This window comes from Hippoglossus hippoglossus, chromosome 3 (genome assembly GCF_009819705.1).
Source record: "Hippoglossus hippoglossus isolate fHipHip1 chromosome 3, fHipHip1.pri, whole genome shotgun sequence".
NCBI classification, from domain to species: Eukaryota; Metazoa; Chordata; class Actinopteri; order Pleuronectiformes; family Pleuronectidae; genus Hippoglossus; species Hippoglossus hippoglossus.
In genome coordinates, this window is record NC_047153.1 from 16,845,355 (window position 1) to 16,863,037 (window position 17,683).

The following is a 17,683-nucleotide window of genomic DNA, read 5'->3' on the forward strand; positions in this document are numbered from 1 at the left end:
AACATGCAGTAACACGAGTCCAAGATAAAGTTTCCCATTCTGCTCAGCGAACCATCGTCCACAGCAGTGTTTATGTTTCACACTCTGTGTAAATAGTCATATCTGCCTCCGAGCCTCCGGGCCTCTTGCTCAGTGTTTATGTAAAGCAGAGATAGGATGCAATTGAACATTATCTCACTGACTTCTGGATGGTGCTAATTGAAGGGCAGCGAGAGCCCCTCTCTTGTACTTGGCTACGTCTCTGGATACTGTCAGGCTCTCGGATTTCCCCAGAGGAATGTTGATATGAAGAAAAGGGGAGAAGTAAATGAGAACTTCCAGACTTTACCTATATGTGATGTCAGATGATACAATATACTATAATATTCAAGCTAAGATGATTAATAGGGCTTCGCTGCATGGGGAATTCCCGAGCTAACGCAGCGAGGTTTGTGCTCGGTGTGACCAGTAGCATGGGGAGTGTTCAGATTCTTTACTTATGGTTCACAAGTCCATCTTAAAACAACAGGCAGGTGCTTGTATGAGCACTGAGATGATTTGTAGTCGCTGCTGGTTTTCCTCCTGTTCACACTGTTATTAATAAAGATAATACTTTTATTCATGGAGCAACGCAAAGTACCAACACAAAGTACAAAATGCTGCACAACAAGAAAGCAAAAGGTTAAAATACAAAGTCCTTAACATGCAGAAGGAAGTACATAAATAATGTTAATAGTGATAATTATGGAGATAAAAGAACAATAATAACCTGGCAAATTAATTCAGGGATATACCTTTTTAAAAGGTACATTTACAGTCAATCTCTGTTTCCATAGACAGTTTTTATTTTATTTATTATTTTAATCATTTGTCACTGTAATGAGATGTCCCTGTGGTACAATGAGTAGCATAACTCGGAGAGAAGTGGGAACATTACAGTCTAATAAATATAAAAACAAAACATAGAATGGGGCATTAAAGCAGATGAGTATATGTACTCAGTTATATTGCACAGGATAATTTTGCACAGTTAGGATATTGTTGCACATGGTCAAGTTTTCTAATCAAGTGCAATAGTAATAAGGACAATTTACTGAATAGATTCATTTTCAGAAGTTTTCTATTTGATCTGCTTAACTCAAACATTAGCGTCAGGTTCATTTTGGAAAATAATTTGGCACTTTCTGAATCGTGTCAACTGTGTGTCACTTAATCCCTTAACGGCCTGAATGAACAGGAGTGATAACACACAGCTTTAATGTGCAAACTAGCACCTGACTGTTGTTTAAGGACTTTTAAAACTCCAAACCTATCCTCTCAGTAAAAGTAACAGTACATAGAGTGGCATACATAGTTTTTCACAATAAAAAATGTTCTACTACAAAAAAAACTTATGTTTAGGTGCCACTTTCCAATTGGAACTTCAACTCATTTGTTTTTCATGACTGAACAATGCAGACAAACCTTAACCTATCTATGATAAGAAAGGGTCATGGTGTTTGTGAGATACACCATCCTCCACACACACACTATTAACATCTGGTAAATCTCATATGATGGACCATCGACAAAACAGTCACTTAAAACCAGTGAAACAAATTAGAGACAAGAGGAGAGAGCGCTCACTGTGCAGCATGAGTGAAGTAACTGAAAAGCAACTGCGTGCTAAGAAAAAGGAGCATGTGCGGAGAGATGGAAACTGAGATATAAAGCTTTACAGACAGTGTATTAAGCCTCGGTCACATTATTTTTCTCCACCTTGCCACCAGGCCACCCGTGCCGTGGTGAGGTTACGCTCCTGAGAATGTGTTGTGTGATTTACACCCACTGATAAGAGCTGGAGATGTTGCTCCCTGCGGACAACTGGACAGAAGTGAGCGGTGAGCCTCAGCAGACCTCCGGTACGATAGGAAAGAAAACAAATGTACACATTCACTGATGATTTAATCTGGTATTTCAGCAGCAGGGTTCGAATAATAAGAAATGACCTGGTACAGATTTGAGCAAGTTGAACTGGTGCTTCATTAGTGTCAAAAAGTGGGTGCACTGTGGATTTGGGGTTTCGGGGAGGGGGGGGGATTCAAAGAGTGCAATCTCAGTAGTCTGCACTTTGTCAGTTTATGCTGATTTCATCACAGCCCCCAGAGGGAGAGAACTCCAACAGACCCCTTTTTACACCTAATGCCTGGGCCATATATCATGGGAGTTCACATCCTTGTGTTCTGGCCCGCTGCCTGAGAGCAGATTAGTGCAGGAATAAATGGCACTTTACTCAACATCAATAGGAAAAGTCCCTGCTTTTCCACTTTTTTTCTGACACGTCGAGAGCGAGTGAGTCACGCTGACTACAGCTGAACAGTATCTATAACCCTGTGGACAGTTTGAAACTTTGTTAGTGGCAGTGAATCAGCCTACACCACAAGCTTTGTGTTGATGCTACAGTAATACAGCTCAGGCAGACGGGGTCATCAGAAGTTCACATTGCTATTGTCACTCCTCATGTGTTCCCAGTCAAGTGACCCTCCGGCTGCAGGCCATTTCTCACAGCTCATCTAATACCGGCACGCTGTCCTTTAACTGAAAGCAGATGTGGAGAGCTGCTCGAAAACAAGCCCCCATTAAAGTCAGTGGCATCATGAAAATATGACAAGTTAAACAGCCGTCCGGAAAGACTGATTATTCAGTATCTGTATTTTCCATTAATGGGACAGAAAATCTTTGGCTGTGCCTTCTCAAACTTTGTAATTATTCATCAAACTCGACGCTGTGTGCTGTATTAATTCAACATGGAGAAAAGAAAAACTCAATCACGGGCGATCTCCACTGTTCTTTTATTGAATGAATATAAAAACTGATAATTTCAGTCTGGGAATCTGGGAGGTGGAAAAGAAGAGGGTCAGGCAGTCTAGACAGCTGGGTTACGGTGGAATTAAGCAGAGGGTGACAGGGCCTGCAGACTGGTCTTGACGGCTGCTAGGTTTGCCTTCCAGGAGGTGAGGCTCTCGGACAGCTGCTGCCACTGCTGCTTGCCAAAGGTGCGATGTGTGCTGTGGCTAATGGGAGCGCAGACAGAAAAGGAAGAATGTTAAAACGGATACAAATAAATGCAGATGAAGGTCATGTCCCACCGCCTCAGAGAAATAAAACAGCAGTAGTAAATGTAACTGTGGAAAAAGATATGATGAATGTATTCTGTATGATATCACAGCCATTTGGAGGCAGAATCGCAAGAAAAACAGTGGAATGTTTCCTTGTACAATAGTTTTCCTAGTTTCAATACAGAAGCAACGAATTTCTACAGACCATTTCAAAATAAAAGCAGATTCCTTGACCATTACCACATACTAATTAAACGTTAAATTCTTGCAGCCTGAACAACTACAGAAGCAAGCACTCCCCGGTCCATCTCCACAACAATCTTAATCTAATCTTAATCTGCAAAGGCTCTTCTCACTAATAACAAAAAAATCTCTTAAAGTAAACTTGATGCTGTTCCAACAAACACAATTTCATTTCTCTTAGATGAGATGCATGTGTAACTTCCAATTTAAAATAACAGTGAGATGACAACCTGAGTTACAAAAACATTGATCAATTGAAAGTGCTGCAAAATTACAGAGCGTTGTAAGAAGAAACCTGTTTAAGATAATGATACTTTACCTGACAAATTCAACCAAATATATAGAACGTGAATAAAGAAAATGAACATAATTTTCTCACATAAAATGTAAACATAAATGTACATTCTTTCTGCATTGTTTCTTGTGTAAAATAGGATTTCATATTAGAAAACATATGCTTATACCAATATATGGTCAGAAATTATATCAAGACAAAAGAATATGTCATATAAGTCAATATGATGTGAAATGTCACATTATTTCTTTTAGGTTTAAAGAATTTTGCTCCTGGGTGATAGTTGTGGTTTTAAACTCTTCTTAATGAGCAGATAAATGAAAAATCCTTGATAAACAGCAAAACATTTGACAAATCTGAGAAGGATCAATTGTGTTATACCTCCTTACTGTGCCTAAACCATGTATAAGTATTATATCAATATAAATAGGATGTCTGTTTTGTTGTTATTGATGAAAATATATCATTATTGATATAGTTTGATTGTCCAGCCCTGGTATAGTACAGTATGTAGTATGCAGATTGACAATCTATGAAGTACTTTTGGATTGGTACCAGTTACGGATGTTGCCACAGGTAACATAGATCTTTATTACAGCTAAGCCATGTGTGATGGTTTAATGGAGCTTCATACCTCACAACGACTTTCCGCTGCGTCTGGTCGATTTTGCAGTACACCATCTTGGTCCGAACAGCTAAAAAGACAAAGTGGACAGGAGAAGAATTATGAGACGGCCAAGGCTCTGACAGAAAGCACTAAAAAAGTCCCACGACACGTAAGTGCTTTAAGAGAAAATGCACTTGGAAAATGAAACTGAAGAGGAAGCTAATCCCCATCGCAAAACACTAAAATGTGCTATTTTTGCTTTTAGACACTTTTCCCCACTACAGTTGGTAAAGTCAAACTCGTGTCCCATCATCTCCACCTCATTCTTTAGCGGAAGGTGGCAGTAAATGAATGACAAAGAAAAGTCAGGCAACTGTTCAATCGCTTTCCTTTCTCTTTCTGCCGTGAGAAACTAACATGCATGCTTAATAAGGGAGAACAGCAAAGATCTATTTGAGGTGTACCGTCAATGACAAAAGCCTCAACGTCATCTGGTCCAATCTGCAACTCCGTCTGCATGGTGTCAAAGGAGATTTCCTTGAATTCCACCGCCATGCCCATGAATGTCAGCAGACGCATCTTGGCCATGTTTTGCTCGTGAGACAGACCTGCAGAGCAACGAGCAGGGATCATTAAGCACCAAACAGTCACAGTCGATTACTCTCCACTCTGGGAGTTTCCCTGTGATAATTGTTTCTACATTTAGGAGCAAGCAGTCAGGGAATCTACTCATTAACACAAACATCCCTCCACACGGTCTGTTTTGAGAATCCATCCTACACATGCTTTTAATTACACCTAAGCCTCGAGTAGTGAGAAAGAGATAAACTGCTGACACACACATTCCTGCACAGTGTCAACACAGCACTGCACGTTGGCTCAATATGGAAATCAATTTAGAGCTTACGAATTTTTCGCTGTGCACTAAACTGTATAAGACTTTTAAACATGATGTGTATACATATGCATTTGTAGAATTGATCAAGTTATGGTTACTTACCAAGAGAATCGATGAAGTCTTTGTTACTCTGGTAAAACTTTACGTATGATACTAGTTTGGCACTGACAAAGATGGTTAATAGCTGTAAAGACAAAGGGAGGGAGGAATGGCAATTAGAAGACTTGATAATCACAATTAGATCATCTTTGTATTTATACACATTGAACATATATAATAATATACATATACATCTATACATATAATAATCATAGACAATTGGAATAAACATCTCACTGGCTTTCTGCAAATTGTTTCATCCGTGATGTATAATTACTAAACTATATATAGCTTTGTAATTGATACTCTATTGACCCTAAGAAACTGCATACATTTGAGTGAAAATACTTCCCCCCCATTATCTCAACGTGTTCAGCTGATGATGTAAAAACCTGCTACTCAACATTCAAACCTATTAAGTAACATTGATATTGGGCTGTTTTTGTCCTAACAAATCAAAATCTAAAACTCAGTTAGGAGGCTTTTACACCAGTGTGTGTTATCCTACTTATCACATGACATAAATTGGTATTCTACACAAGCAAGATTGACCAGCTTGTAACAATGACTGATGGAAAATTTTGCTTTAGGAAACAATGTTTTCGGCGCAGTTTTGGGGCTATGTAAGGCACTAACAACGTCAAAATCTGCAGAGAACAAAATTGACAGGACAATAGTTTCTGGCAAAAACCTGAAAAGGCCTGTAATCTCTTTTACATAACCTGTAAAGAATCACATCCCTCAGTACTCACATCATGGATTAGTTCTCCCTCCAGGAAGCGAACAGGTTTCAGGGTGAGCAGGTGGTCAAACAGGAAGGTGTTGGGGTCTTTGAGAGCACGGACGATACATCTAAAACACAAAGCACACAGATGGATGAAAGTATGATGAATGTTCAGTACATCAAGGCTTAAAGAAAATTGTTAAAAACAAGCTCTACACATTTACCTGTGGGCATCAACCCGTGCTTGTGAAGCGTTGTCTTCTGTGTAACTTCCCAGCAGCTCAACCATCACTTTTGCTGCCGTCTCACTAGGAAATGAGGAAAATACTGTGTTGAAAACCTTTTCCCCCCACTTTTTAAATTCACTGATGATTTACTTCTGCACATATCCAAACATGTATTTCCCCACACACCTTACTCTGTCAGAATTTACCTTTTTTTGCCATCAACCAAAGCTTCATACACCAGCCTCAATAGCGTGTGTTTCTTCTCTGTGTTCAGGTTCCAGTCAATGATCCACTTGCGCACCTGATCAGGGGCAAAAACATTTAACAAAAAATCAGCTACATAAGAAACTTACAGCCCATGGACATGTGTATATTTCAATAAAAAACATTCCTCATTTAACTTTGTCTGTAGCCAAAAAGATAAACGAAAAAACTACAGTTTCATCGGTCAGTTTTTGCAGGGGATCATGATGAAGAGTTATACCTGATCAAGGTCAGTGGGGATAAAGTTGATGGCATTACATGTCGCCGCCACTTTGATAAGACCACAGAAGACGGTATATCTCACTGGAGTGTTCTCATCCATGCCGTGGAACAGGTTGCTCAGCCTGTAACAAAACAGTTCAAGAGACAGTTATACATTTTCACCGAGATTTGATTTTTTTCAGATTGGTTACATGTTTTGAGATTTGTTTTAGCTGGAAGATAAAGACTTTGCTGCTTCTTAATGTTCCTATACAGTAAAAGTCCTGATTTAGTTCAACACCAAAACAGTGACCTAAATTGTTTTCTTAAAGAATGTATTTTCTTTTGACCAACATTTCAGAAACAACACAATATGGAGGTGATGCTGAAGGTTTTGGGGGGGGGGGCAGGGTGACAGGACTCACAACTGCATCCGGAGGGAGGGTCTCTCTCCTTCACGGAACTTCACCAGTTTCTCACAAAGACTTTCAATGAGAGCCTCCTGCTTCTCCGTCTCCAGGATCAGCAGCAGAGACACGATGCTGTTCATCACACTCTCGACATCTGCAGAGAGAAGCAGCAATTAGGCTACAAGTAAAACATTGTTATTCATCCAGGTGAGGTTTCAGACTCGGCTGATTACTTCAATATTACACTTTATTTGTGGCACATTTAACTTATCACTGCAGGGGTAACCTTTTACACCCATAAAAACCTGTCATTGTCCAACACGTACATGAATGATGGTGGGTTAGACACAGGGGTGTTCATCATCGCCTACCTTTATCATCGTCCTTGAGGCAGACGTCACACGCCTCGATGATCTGAGCCAGATCTACATGGAGTCCACCTTCAGCATTCTCCTCGGAGATTTCAGCTCCTTTGGCCTTGATGTATGCTCTCAGCTCTGAGGCCTGTACACAGTAACATAATCAGCATTAGTGGATCAATAACACCCAATAACACAAATAATGCCATGCTTCGCATGTATATATATATATATACACACATGCTTCAGTGTGTGAGTAATGTAAAAGTGTAATATTAGCAATGTGTTTATAATTAAGCATTTACTGTGAGGTTCTGTTTTAAAAATCACATGAAAATTAGCTGCAGCCAGCTACAAGAGAAAATAAACATATTCATAAAAACCTATTAAAAAGGCTACAGCTATAGTTATCTAGTAAGAACAGAGCTGAGACTGTTTGGCAATGTCCCCTGCTTTGTTTATCAAGATGTGAGGCTACGTAGTTAGCATATATAGCTATCCTATAATTACAACACTGAAGACCTGCTACTCGAGCGGTGACAGCGTTATCCGTAAATACAGTGATTTAATGGCGTTAACTATAAACCCCTCTACATACACACAAGCTAAACGGTTCATTTAATCATGCAAGTACTCGCACCGAGCTTCAACATATGTCACATTAGCAGCGTGCAGCTAACACTCAGCATGTACCTGTCAGCTGCTAAGCTAGCGGCTAGCGTTTTCGCTGGCTAGCATGCTAAGCTACCTGGTTGGACAGTTTCCGTTTCTCGACTCATCCGCAGGCAAAAAACGGAGCAGGGAGAGTTTTTAAAAGGATAACGCATCGTACCTGGTCCTCCTCCGTAATGTCGATAAACGCTGGGACGCTCATGTTTGGTGACTTTGTTTGAGCCCAGATGATGAAATCCACGCTCTCACCACGGCAGAGACCTGAGCGGAAAAGAAAAAGGATCAACGCCGGTGGAGCTCTTCCTCTTCCGGGTCAAGTTGTTAAAGCGACAGTAACCACATCTGGAATTTACTGCGAAAGTATGTCTCATTGTATTAGCCCCTCTCTCCAAAGAGAGCCTTTTAAAACTTTATCTTTTTGAATATCTTCCACCTTTATAATTTATAGTTTTCTTTTAATATGTTCATTTTATATTCATTGTTATTGTCCTGTATGTGCTGCACAACTTCAACTTGTGCTTCCCCTTCCTTCAGAGGTCAGACAACCTCATAAATACATTTTTATCACCTGACTTCCAGCAACACATCCTAATATTTCATTCTTCTTCATCCAGACATCAATCTCCTCTCTGGCAGATTAACCCTGGAGGCCTCGGACGAGAGTTAAGGCCGACAGGTGAACCTGATCCCGGGGAGAGGTTATCTGATCGAGCCGTGAGGACCACCATCGCAGGCCTGGCCCGGAGATCTCCAACCGGAAACACAGTTGGTGTCATAGGGCAGAGCTCTTCCACCAGACACCCGCTGACCCATGGGTGCACACTCCCTCTGTGCCAAGTGTGATCCTGTCCATTGTGACCATGGCAGGTCATGTGGTGATTGAGGTGAGTGAGGTGAAGAGGGTAAGTGGTGCAGGAGTTCACCCCAAAACTCTGGAGTCAGGTTACTTAACATTGAGGTCTTGATACTGTGGAGTGTTTTCCATTTCCAAGCTGCGCGTCACCTCCGTTCACCTGTCACTAAACTATGTGTTGTTTTTATTCCTACACCGTGGGTACGAATCATGCTATGTCATCATTTCTCGAAAGTCTTACTCATCATGTATTTCTCTTTTCAGTTACAGTTAGGGAACTGATGTGTGTTGCGCTCACTTGCACGAATACCTTAAAATAGTGCGCGGAGGGGAACTGGCTGGTGCAGTGTTTCCTCATTGTGGTAGTGTGATGCTTCATCCCGTTAGGAAGGCAAGTGCCTGGTACTGAATCCCACCCTTGTATGCTGTCATGGCAAAGAATTTATAGCTGCTTCTTCACAAGTGTGCTTGTGTAACTCTGAGGCTTTCATTATCTGATTAACAGCTGTTGTCAAGTGCCTGGTCTATTTCAAGTCCAGAATAAGAGCGTTGGGGGGGCTTTGAAGCTCCAGGTGCATCGAAGATAATTTGTTTTCGTCTTCTTTAAAAGCTCTTTAAAGTGTTGCGATGCTCGATAGCGTTTATAATATTGACGGCAGAATGTCCTGAAAGTAGCATGGATGTTACAGAAAACCCTTTTATCTCCTCAGAGACTGTACCTGGTACATGTATTAAACTGGGATTCAGCCTGTTTTATATCCTCCTAAATCTAACTTGGCAGCATAGACTTCATAAGATTCATGCAGACATTGTCCATGTTACTTGCATTGATCTCTGATGGGTGTAGATAGGTGCAGAATTCAGTGGAAGAGTATTGGTCACTCTATTTATTGTGGTTGTGAAATCATTACAGATGCTGCCAAGGCAAATTCCCATCATCTTACTTTTGCAAGAAAGTGTAATGTCTCATGATGGATACCAATTCTCTTACACTTCCTGTTTTTTCTTTGACTTGTTGCCAGTGGCTTGTATTTGGGTCAACAAAGTATTAAGCATTTTTAATATATATATATATACTGTTAACTTATATAGAGGTTTTTTTTAACTTCCCTTGAGTATTATTTTATTTCAATCTGTAGTCTCAGGAAACCATTTAAAAATAGAATTGGATTCATTAAAAAAATAAAATGCAACTATACTAAGTTTATTTTATAAGGGCATTCACCCAGATACTAGTTTATTGGCTTCACATTGCTTAGGCTAGTGTGGTCTAATACAACAGTCTTGCAGTAAGTCATACCTTAATGATTAATGGTCCATCTCTGCTGTCATTTTAAAGGATGTAGTGTGTGGTGTGGTTTAACTGTATTGCATTATATTGATGAGTGTTTCTTTTATGGGCGGCCCAGTGATTCAGTGGTCAGCACTGTCGCCTCACAGCAAGAATGTTCCTGGTTTGATTCTCAGTTATTTCCTCCTGGGTTTTCTATTCCAGCTTATTCCCACAGTCCAGGGTCTCACAGTCAAGACATGCAGATTGTCCAGGGTACGCCCCAATATAAATGATATCATTAATGAATGGATGGATGTTTCTTGTATTTTGTCCAGCTTGTTCACACCAACTAGTGTATCTTAAATAACAGACATACAATAGAATAATGGAGTTTAACAGCAACACAAATTACATCCCCCAAATACACCATACACTTTCAAACAAAAACAAGAAAGCCAACAGACCTAAATCTGTTTATATTTTAGGGCAGGTTTAGGTTAAGGTCAGGTTAAGGTTAAGGTTCAAGTTAGGCAGGTAGTAACTATGGTTAAGGTTGGAGGAAGTGTCCAGGAAATCAATGTAAATCAATGCAATGCTCTCTGGGTGTGTGTGTGTGCGTGTGATTGATCCTACCTCAGTATTTCTTTGTCTATATTCTTTCCTACCTCTATATTGGTCTATTAAATTAACATGTGGTTATGATATTTTGTAGGACAGATTTTTAAATATATATATGGTCAAAATCTCCTCTGTGTATGTTTGATTGGAGATAGCCCAAGTTGTTCCGGAACTGCTGGCTAATCGCCTACTCAGCCTCCTCAAAGATAAATGACTGTGTGTTAAGAATACGTTGAGCCCAGGTGTCTGCTTTTTCCATGTCAGCCGGCCAAGTGGTGAGTATCCATGTAAACCAGCCTCATGTTCATCATCCAACATGGCTGCCTACCTTCCACCCACTAATTGTCAGGTTCCCACAGTTCTGCCTGCTTTCATAATCTCTGAAAAATCCCCTCGCTCGGGCTCATCTATCAGTCACTGACCTTGTCAGGCTGCATTGCATGACTAACTTCCCTGCTTCCCTCGGTGGAGTCAATGGCTTGTTAATTACTTATAAACCGAGACACCGTCCCCACACACGTACACACACATATACAAGAAAACAAATAATCAAACAAAAGCCAAAACAACCTCAACCAGAAGTAAGTCCGAGACATGTAAAGTCCAATGATGGACTTTGGTTGTTTACTGCTGCAGAACTATATTATAAACATTTTACCAGTTGTTTTAATTTTTTTTGAATAAATGACCATAATCGAACTGTTGGAATAGTTATAAATAAGTTTCACAGTATGGGCTCTATATCTTCTGTTAATTAATTGTGTTTCATTATCTCAGTTGACTTCTCTTATTCAGATTTTGGACGGTGAGTCAATAAGCACTCATTGATACAGGCTACATGCTAAGAACACTGCTAACATATAAGACAGCTGTCACCTCATATTAAAAAGGAGGAATTGTCATTATTTACTTTGACCTTACAACCAACTTGGCTGTAGACTTATTCCTTCTGTCATTTTCCTCTATTTTTCTTTAATATATTTCACTTCCTAAACTCTACAGCTGTAAATAATAGCTGATTCATTATTTAGAAAAATTAATTTGCAAGTATTTTGTTAATCAATTAATGATGAGAAAAGAATGTTTCATACAAATTCGTGTCAGATTAACGATCGCAAGGATTTTGCTGCTTTTCTGTATCACTTGTTATAGTGAATTGAAATTATATTCTGTTGTTAGGACAATATAAGGATTTTGATCATCTCACTTGTGAAATTTTATAGACAAAATGACAAATTGATTTACCATCAAAACATGTGACTAATGAAAAATTTACAGCTTTAAATAATTTTTCAGTGTTGTGAAAGCTAAAAACAGGAATTGGGCTTTAAAAAAAATATTGCTCCATAGTAACTTTTTGCCTCTTTTTTTCGTATATTTTTTTTTTATGGCTTGAAGATTTATCGAATGTTTGAGTCTGGCCACTTTCTCGGGACTTGGTGGAGACCAAACCGAGGCTAAATTAGGAGTGAATATTGCTTTTACACATCAATTTGTTGTTGTTTGGAGTTTAAGTTTACAAATATTTGCTAACTAGTTAGTCACAACAACTTAATTATTTGAATAAGTTGTGGCTGTGTAATTTAATGTCTTTTTGCCCCCTACTGGCAACAAGTTAATTAATGCAGCTCTAATCACATTAAGGCTCATCGGTGTATAGAGTTAAATGCCTTATCCAGCTGAATGCCTGTGGTCTATCGTGTTGGCTGTTCTGCCCTTATGATCACTTGGTTACCCAACCATCAGATGATCAGTCACACAGCTTGATGCATACTTAAGGAAATTAATTTACAATTATTTTTGTTCATTCAATTCGAACTTTATTCTTCTTTAATAAACAGTATTTTGTAGACATTACTCGGCCGAACTGTACTTTCCTTCGAGCAGCTAAAACGCGTGAGCAGACAAAGAAGGTTGATTCGTGAAATACCACTGTTATCTTGTCATATCACTTAATGACCAGCTTCATATCACAGACCGCAGCAATCCATCAAAGTGAGTTTGCATTTGTGGTGTTGAGCTATCTGAGGTCGTTAATCCCCCTTCCCCACGTGGAATGTGCTATTGCAACCTAATGGCAGCAGCTAAAGAAAAAAAAAAGAAACAAAGTTACAGTCCTGGAATTCTGATATTTCTGTCTGGACCGGTTGAGTCACTGCAGAGGGACTGGAGCGTTTTCATGATGTAGTGGTCTCTTTTCATCAGAGAGTGTTTATATTACTCACACCCAGTCTAGGAGGAGAAATACACTTTTTAAGAGAATGGTCAAACAAAGAATCAAATTTATTTCCATCGGGGATATGTTACACAATATTTGGCTTGATGCTACAGATGCCACATCTCTGAAATATTAATTAAAGGCATGTTTAACAGTGTGACCCTTTGCCTTTAAGATACCATTCAAACTCTTGCAGATAAATACAGTGCTGAAGACAGAGAACAGGCAATTATAAAGGTGTCTTATTAATGAATCGAATTGCTTAAGAACAAGCCCAAAAATATAAAACAACTGAGGGTATAGACTTCATTTGAAGATGGACGACATGACTGCACCACAAAAGTGAAGCCAAACCGTAACGATCGCCACCTGGTGGTTGGCTGCAGTATAGGTTCAAATCCCACCTCATCAATGTAAGTGAATGGGACATGAACCAATCTAAAAATTCAAAATAAACATCAAATACATTTTATAAAGATAGTTACTGATCATTTTAGGTAGTTCTTATCACACTGGTGTTTGTTCAAGTGTTCATTTGTACGGTAGGTTTTGTTTTAATTCTTTGTTATTTGAAAACAGGGTCAAACATCATGATTGACAGCTGAGACCAAGTCACGATTGACTCAAATATGTCAAACATTACTGTACAAAGTGAGAGGACTGATGTGCTGCATTTATGAAGTCCACCCATGTGTAAGGAAGTGGAGAGGGGTTAATTGCTCAATCTGTGTTAACCCACATATATTATATATAGTACTTTGTTTTGAGAAGAATTGACAATGCAGTAAATTCTCTAAAGATTTGTCTTGCTCCATTGTGTCGGATTTACAGTACTGGATGTGTGGAAAGTAACAATGATCTTTACATGGTGAGAAAAGAGTGTGATTCCTTTAAAAGATAAGCTGATAAGTTGATAGATAGTAGATAACATTACTGTTTGACATATTTGAAATTTTTTTCATCTATAGTGTGTCTCACTGGGGCTGAGAAAGTTGCAGTAACAGCGCATTTCCCTCAATTTGAGAGATTACAGTCACTCTATGTTCTGATTGTGGTGATTTGTCATCCGAGTCATCCTGTAAACATTTGCTCTCCTCGCCTCAGAATGAGACTTAAGGGTAGGACAACAGAATCAGTAACCACTGGAGATATCTGAAATTTTTTTTTTGCTTACGCCCTGGCTGCAGCTGCCGGGGTGTGACAGCAGGGAAGAGGCTGTGGTTTACCGTTAAGAACTGATAATGGCCGGCCTTGATCCTGACACACAGGCACCTGCTAGCATGAGACATACAGTGGGTTATTATTCAGAAAATTGCAACAAGACACTGGAGATGACTGTACAGTGGAATACAAAATAAACATCAACTTATTATTTAATGGTAAAAAACGATCAAATATCAATGTAGGTTAAGTTTAAAATGTAATAACAAGCTGACGATCTGTTAAACGTCTTGTCAGCCTCTGACTTTAAATATATCGGGAATTTCTATCAATGATATATTCCACTCAGAGAAAAGAAATATCACATCTTGTCAACAAACTGTTTGCAGAAAGGTTATGAGTGTGCCACTGGTTCCAAATAGAAATTCAGTATAGCATTAATCCAACAATTCAATGATTTTCGTTTGAGCGACTAATGGTTTGTGTCGGACTGGACTTGGTAATGAACTGCTACAGACATGTACTAATCAAAAGTAACTAATGTAGGTCATGGATCCTGTGTGACTACAAGTTAGCAGTGGAGCTAACACACTCAGGTGTGTTTCCTGTGAATCCCATTCTGCTGACATACCATGAATGCAGTTTAAAACCAATAACTGTTGTGATCCCTCAAAGATAATTAGATGCTTCCTGTTCTGTATTTTTATTATTGTCAACAAACCACATTTAAAAAGTCCTGGCAACAAATTATTCTTAAAAAATACTGCCCGTGTCGCCAGAAGCTGCTCCAACTCATTCCTCTGTGATCTAAAATCTATTAAAACACATTATTAAGGCCACACTGTTGCACTGCGTGATGTGTTCTTTTTTCACCATAAACATAAACACTGATTTAGTTTGAGTAGTCCCTGCCAAATCCCCAGTTTACTTATTAAGCATTTTTTAATGAACGTATAAATTCATGACCCATTTTAAAAGTCGGTTTAACGATAGATGGACTTACGCCTGTTCTTAGGATTGGCTGACCAAAACAAAGAATTTCCTTTATTAACTTTCATTTAGCTGTCACTCCGTACTTTGATCTGACTGTTTATATTCCTCGCTTAAAAGTATTTCCACTTGTATTTGATCCTGGAGAGTCCAGCTTGTAAACGAATGTAAATGAATATGGGGGAGAGGGTAAAGGTGAAAGGTGATCATCAACATGAAGAAGCGCTGGTGTGTGAAACATCACCGGACCAGTGTTGTGTCTGACACATGAGCCGTGGAAATCCCTCTCCTCTGTCTCTTATCTCTGCGCTGATATGCAACACTTTGAAGAGCAACTCTGAGAAGATATGAGAGGAAATTAAAAAGTGGCAATTGTTGCATTCTATGTCGGCCACAGGCAGGAGCAAAGATGTGTGAAAATGAAGTTTTAGGTATGATGCAGATTTTTCCAAATGTTTGCGTCAATGTGTAAAACAACGAGATGATGAGAGGTGCGTTCGTTTTTGTTATCTCAAAGAGCAGGAGACTGGCTCTCGCACAACCCGAACACTGTTCTGAGGAACTCATTGAGAGAAGACAGAAGAAGATAATTCTTTGGTGTTCTTTGGCTTCCTAGAAATGCTGCTGTGTTTGTTATCAGTGTGTTTCCATGCCCACGCAGACAAGTGAAGGACTAGGCCTTTTTTTTATGCCACTGTCAGCACATCAAAATAACACCTGTTGCTCTCTGGCACTTCTCTTACGCAGGCTGTTTTGATGATCATATCGTAGCCACAAAAGAAAAAACTGATTACTTAATGTTTTAAAAATGTTAATAAATCATATCGTTTTAAATCGCCAGCGCTCGATTTAAAGAGAAGCAGCGTAATAAACTGTCTATCTTCAGATGCAGTAGCATGAATACAGATGGTTATTAAAATGGAAAAAGTAATTTCTTTTTCATGTGTCCCGCCAAATCACATATCTGCGTAGTTTATCATGCGTCTCTCTGGCTGGAACCAACCCCTCTCCAGTTGCCTCTTACTCATCGCGGTGTAGAAAGCTGGAGTCGAGTGTATTTCTTGTAAAAGGTCAGAGGCAGTATTGACCATTTCCCTTCCTCGGCACGGCGTTGTTGTTTTAAACCCTGAGTTAACCAGAGAGCGAGCTGAAGAATGGGTGTATTTGGGGACTGCCATCCGTCATAGGGGCTGAAAGGCTTGTTTTCTCCCGGCCCCCGTCACATTTGATGCATCCCTGCTAAAGACTCCGCTGGGGAAGGCACGGCCAGCATTTGCCTTGGCTCACAAGCGTATCCTCTCTCTCTCTCTCGTACTCTCTTTCTCTCTCTCTCTCTCTCTGATTTTTGGCAAGATACTTTTAATTGTGCCGCAACCTTTTGTACATGTACTACATTATTTAGTGTTTCTGTTTGTTTGTAGAGGGCGGACCACAGGAGGGTTCTTTTATTTTCAAACTGTTTGGGGAGAAATTAATTATCTTTGCTGCTATTTTGAAATCAGCTACGTGGACGTCCTCTGGATGTCTGCGTGATCCCCGGGGATACGGGTCCGCCTTTGCACTCGTTTGTTTCCCAGAATAGAGTAAGTCAGAGAGCACTTTATCTTTTCTGTGACCACGAATCATCCAGAGAAATCTGTGTTTATCTTTCAGAGGTTATGACTGTTAAAATGGATGTCATCAGATATGCTTGGATTATTAGATTGTCAGATAGTTCTTGGTCAAATAGGGGTTATTGTTGTCCTGAAACGAGTTAAAGTGTCAGTATGTGTTTTCAGAAGAATAATTAAATAGCTTAGGAAACTGCCCTCCCCCACGCACCTTTTTGACCTCAGATTGGAGGGGGGGGGCAGTGCCCAACAATGACGATAACTTTCTGACTTTCACAGCTGACAACATGTCGTAAGAACAAGTCTAGATTAGGTTTTTACCCCTGTCCATTTGTTTATTGGTTTGTATGTTTGTGAACAAGATAACATAAAACCAACAGGACGGATTGCTACGAAACTTGGTGGAAGGATGTGCTATGGGTCAGTGAAGAACCCTTTACATTTTGGTGTAGATCTGCTTTAGGGGGTGGATCCAGGAATCTTTTCTTCACTATCTCAAACATTTGGAGATAGATTGCATTTTTTTGACATTTTCACAATTTTTCCAGGGAATAGTTCGCTCTACTGAGTGCCATTCTAGTTATATTCTTAATTATGTGACGAAGAATGTGACTTTGTCTTTGACCAAGCACCAGTTAGTCTGCTAGTTCACCATCCAATCACAGTGGAATCAGCATATGTCGAGCTGCATCAGGTTTTCCATCAACTGAACCTCAAACAGAATAGTCACAAAACTGGATTTAAGTGGATTTATCAGTGCGATTGTGCAATAAAGACTTTGGGATCAACAACAGCAGCCTGTGTTCATGCTTCTTCAGAAATTTGTCTGCAGATTTCATCACTCTTATGGGTTTTTTTTCTTTGAATTTACTCTCATTTGTTTT

At 39.5% G+C, this 17,683-nt stretch overlaps 1 protein-coding gene across 2 annotated transcripts; it reads right to left on the reverse strand.

The window, feature by feature from the left end:
* Positions 1–2,794: 2,794 nt before the first annotated feature.
* On the reverse strand, positions 2,795–8,391 carry eif3m (eukaryotic translation initiation factor 3, subunit M). 2 transcript variants are annotated; one of them, XM_034580225.1, is made up of 11 exons: positions 8,237–8,391; positions 7,417–7,549; positions 7,061–7,199; positions 6,662–6,778; positions 6,377–6,478; positions 6,168–6,251; positions 5,972–6,071; positions 5,223–5,304; positions 4,687–4,830; positions 4,250–4,310; positions 2,795–3,032 (listed from the first exon to the last, which is right to left on the reverse strand). In XM_034580225.1, exons 1-11 carry the CDS (start codon positions 8,276–8,278, stop codon positions 2,909–2,911), a joined length of 1,128 nt encoding a protein of 375 aa, XP_034436116.1. In that variant the 5' UTR covers positions 8,279–8,391; the 3' UTR covers positions 2,795–2,908. The 2 variants fall into 2 exon arrangements, with proteins under 2 accessions (XP_034436116.1, XP_034436107.1); XM_034580216.1 differs by having other exon boundaries at positions 6,377–6,471; positions 6,655–6,778.
* Between the last annotated feature and the right edge of the window lie 9,292 nt (positions 8,392–17,683).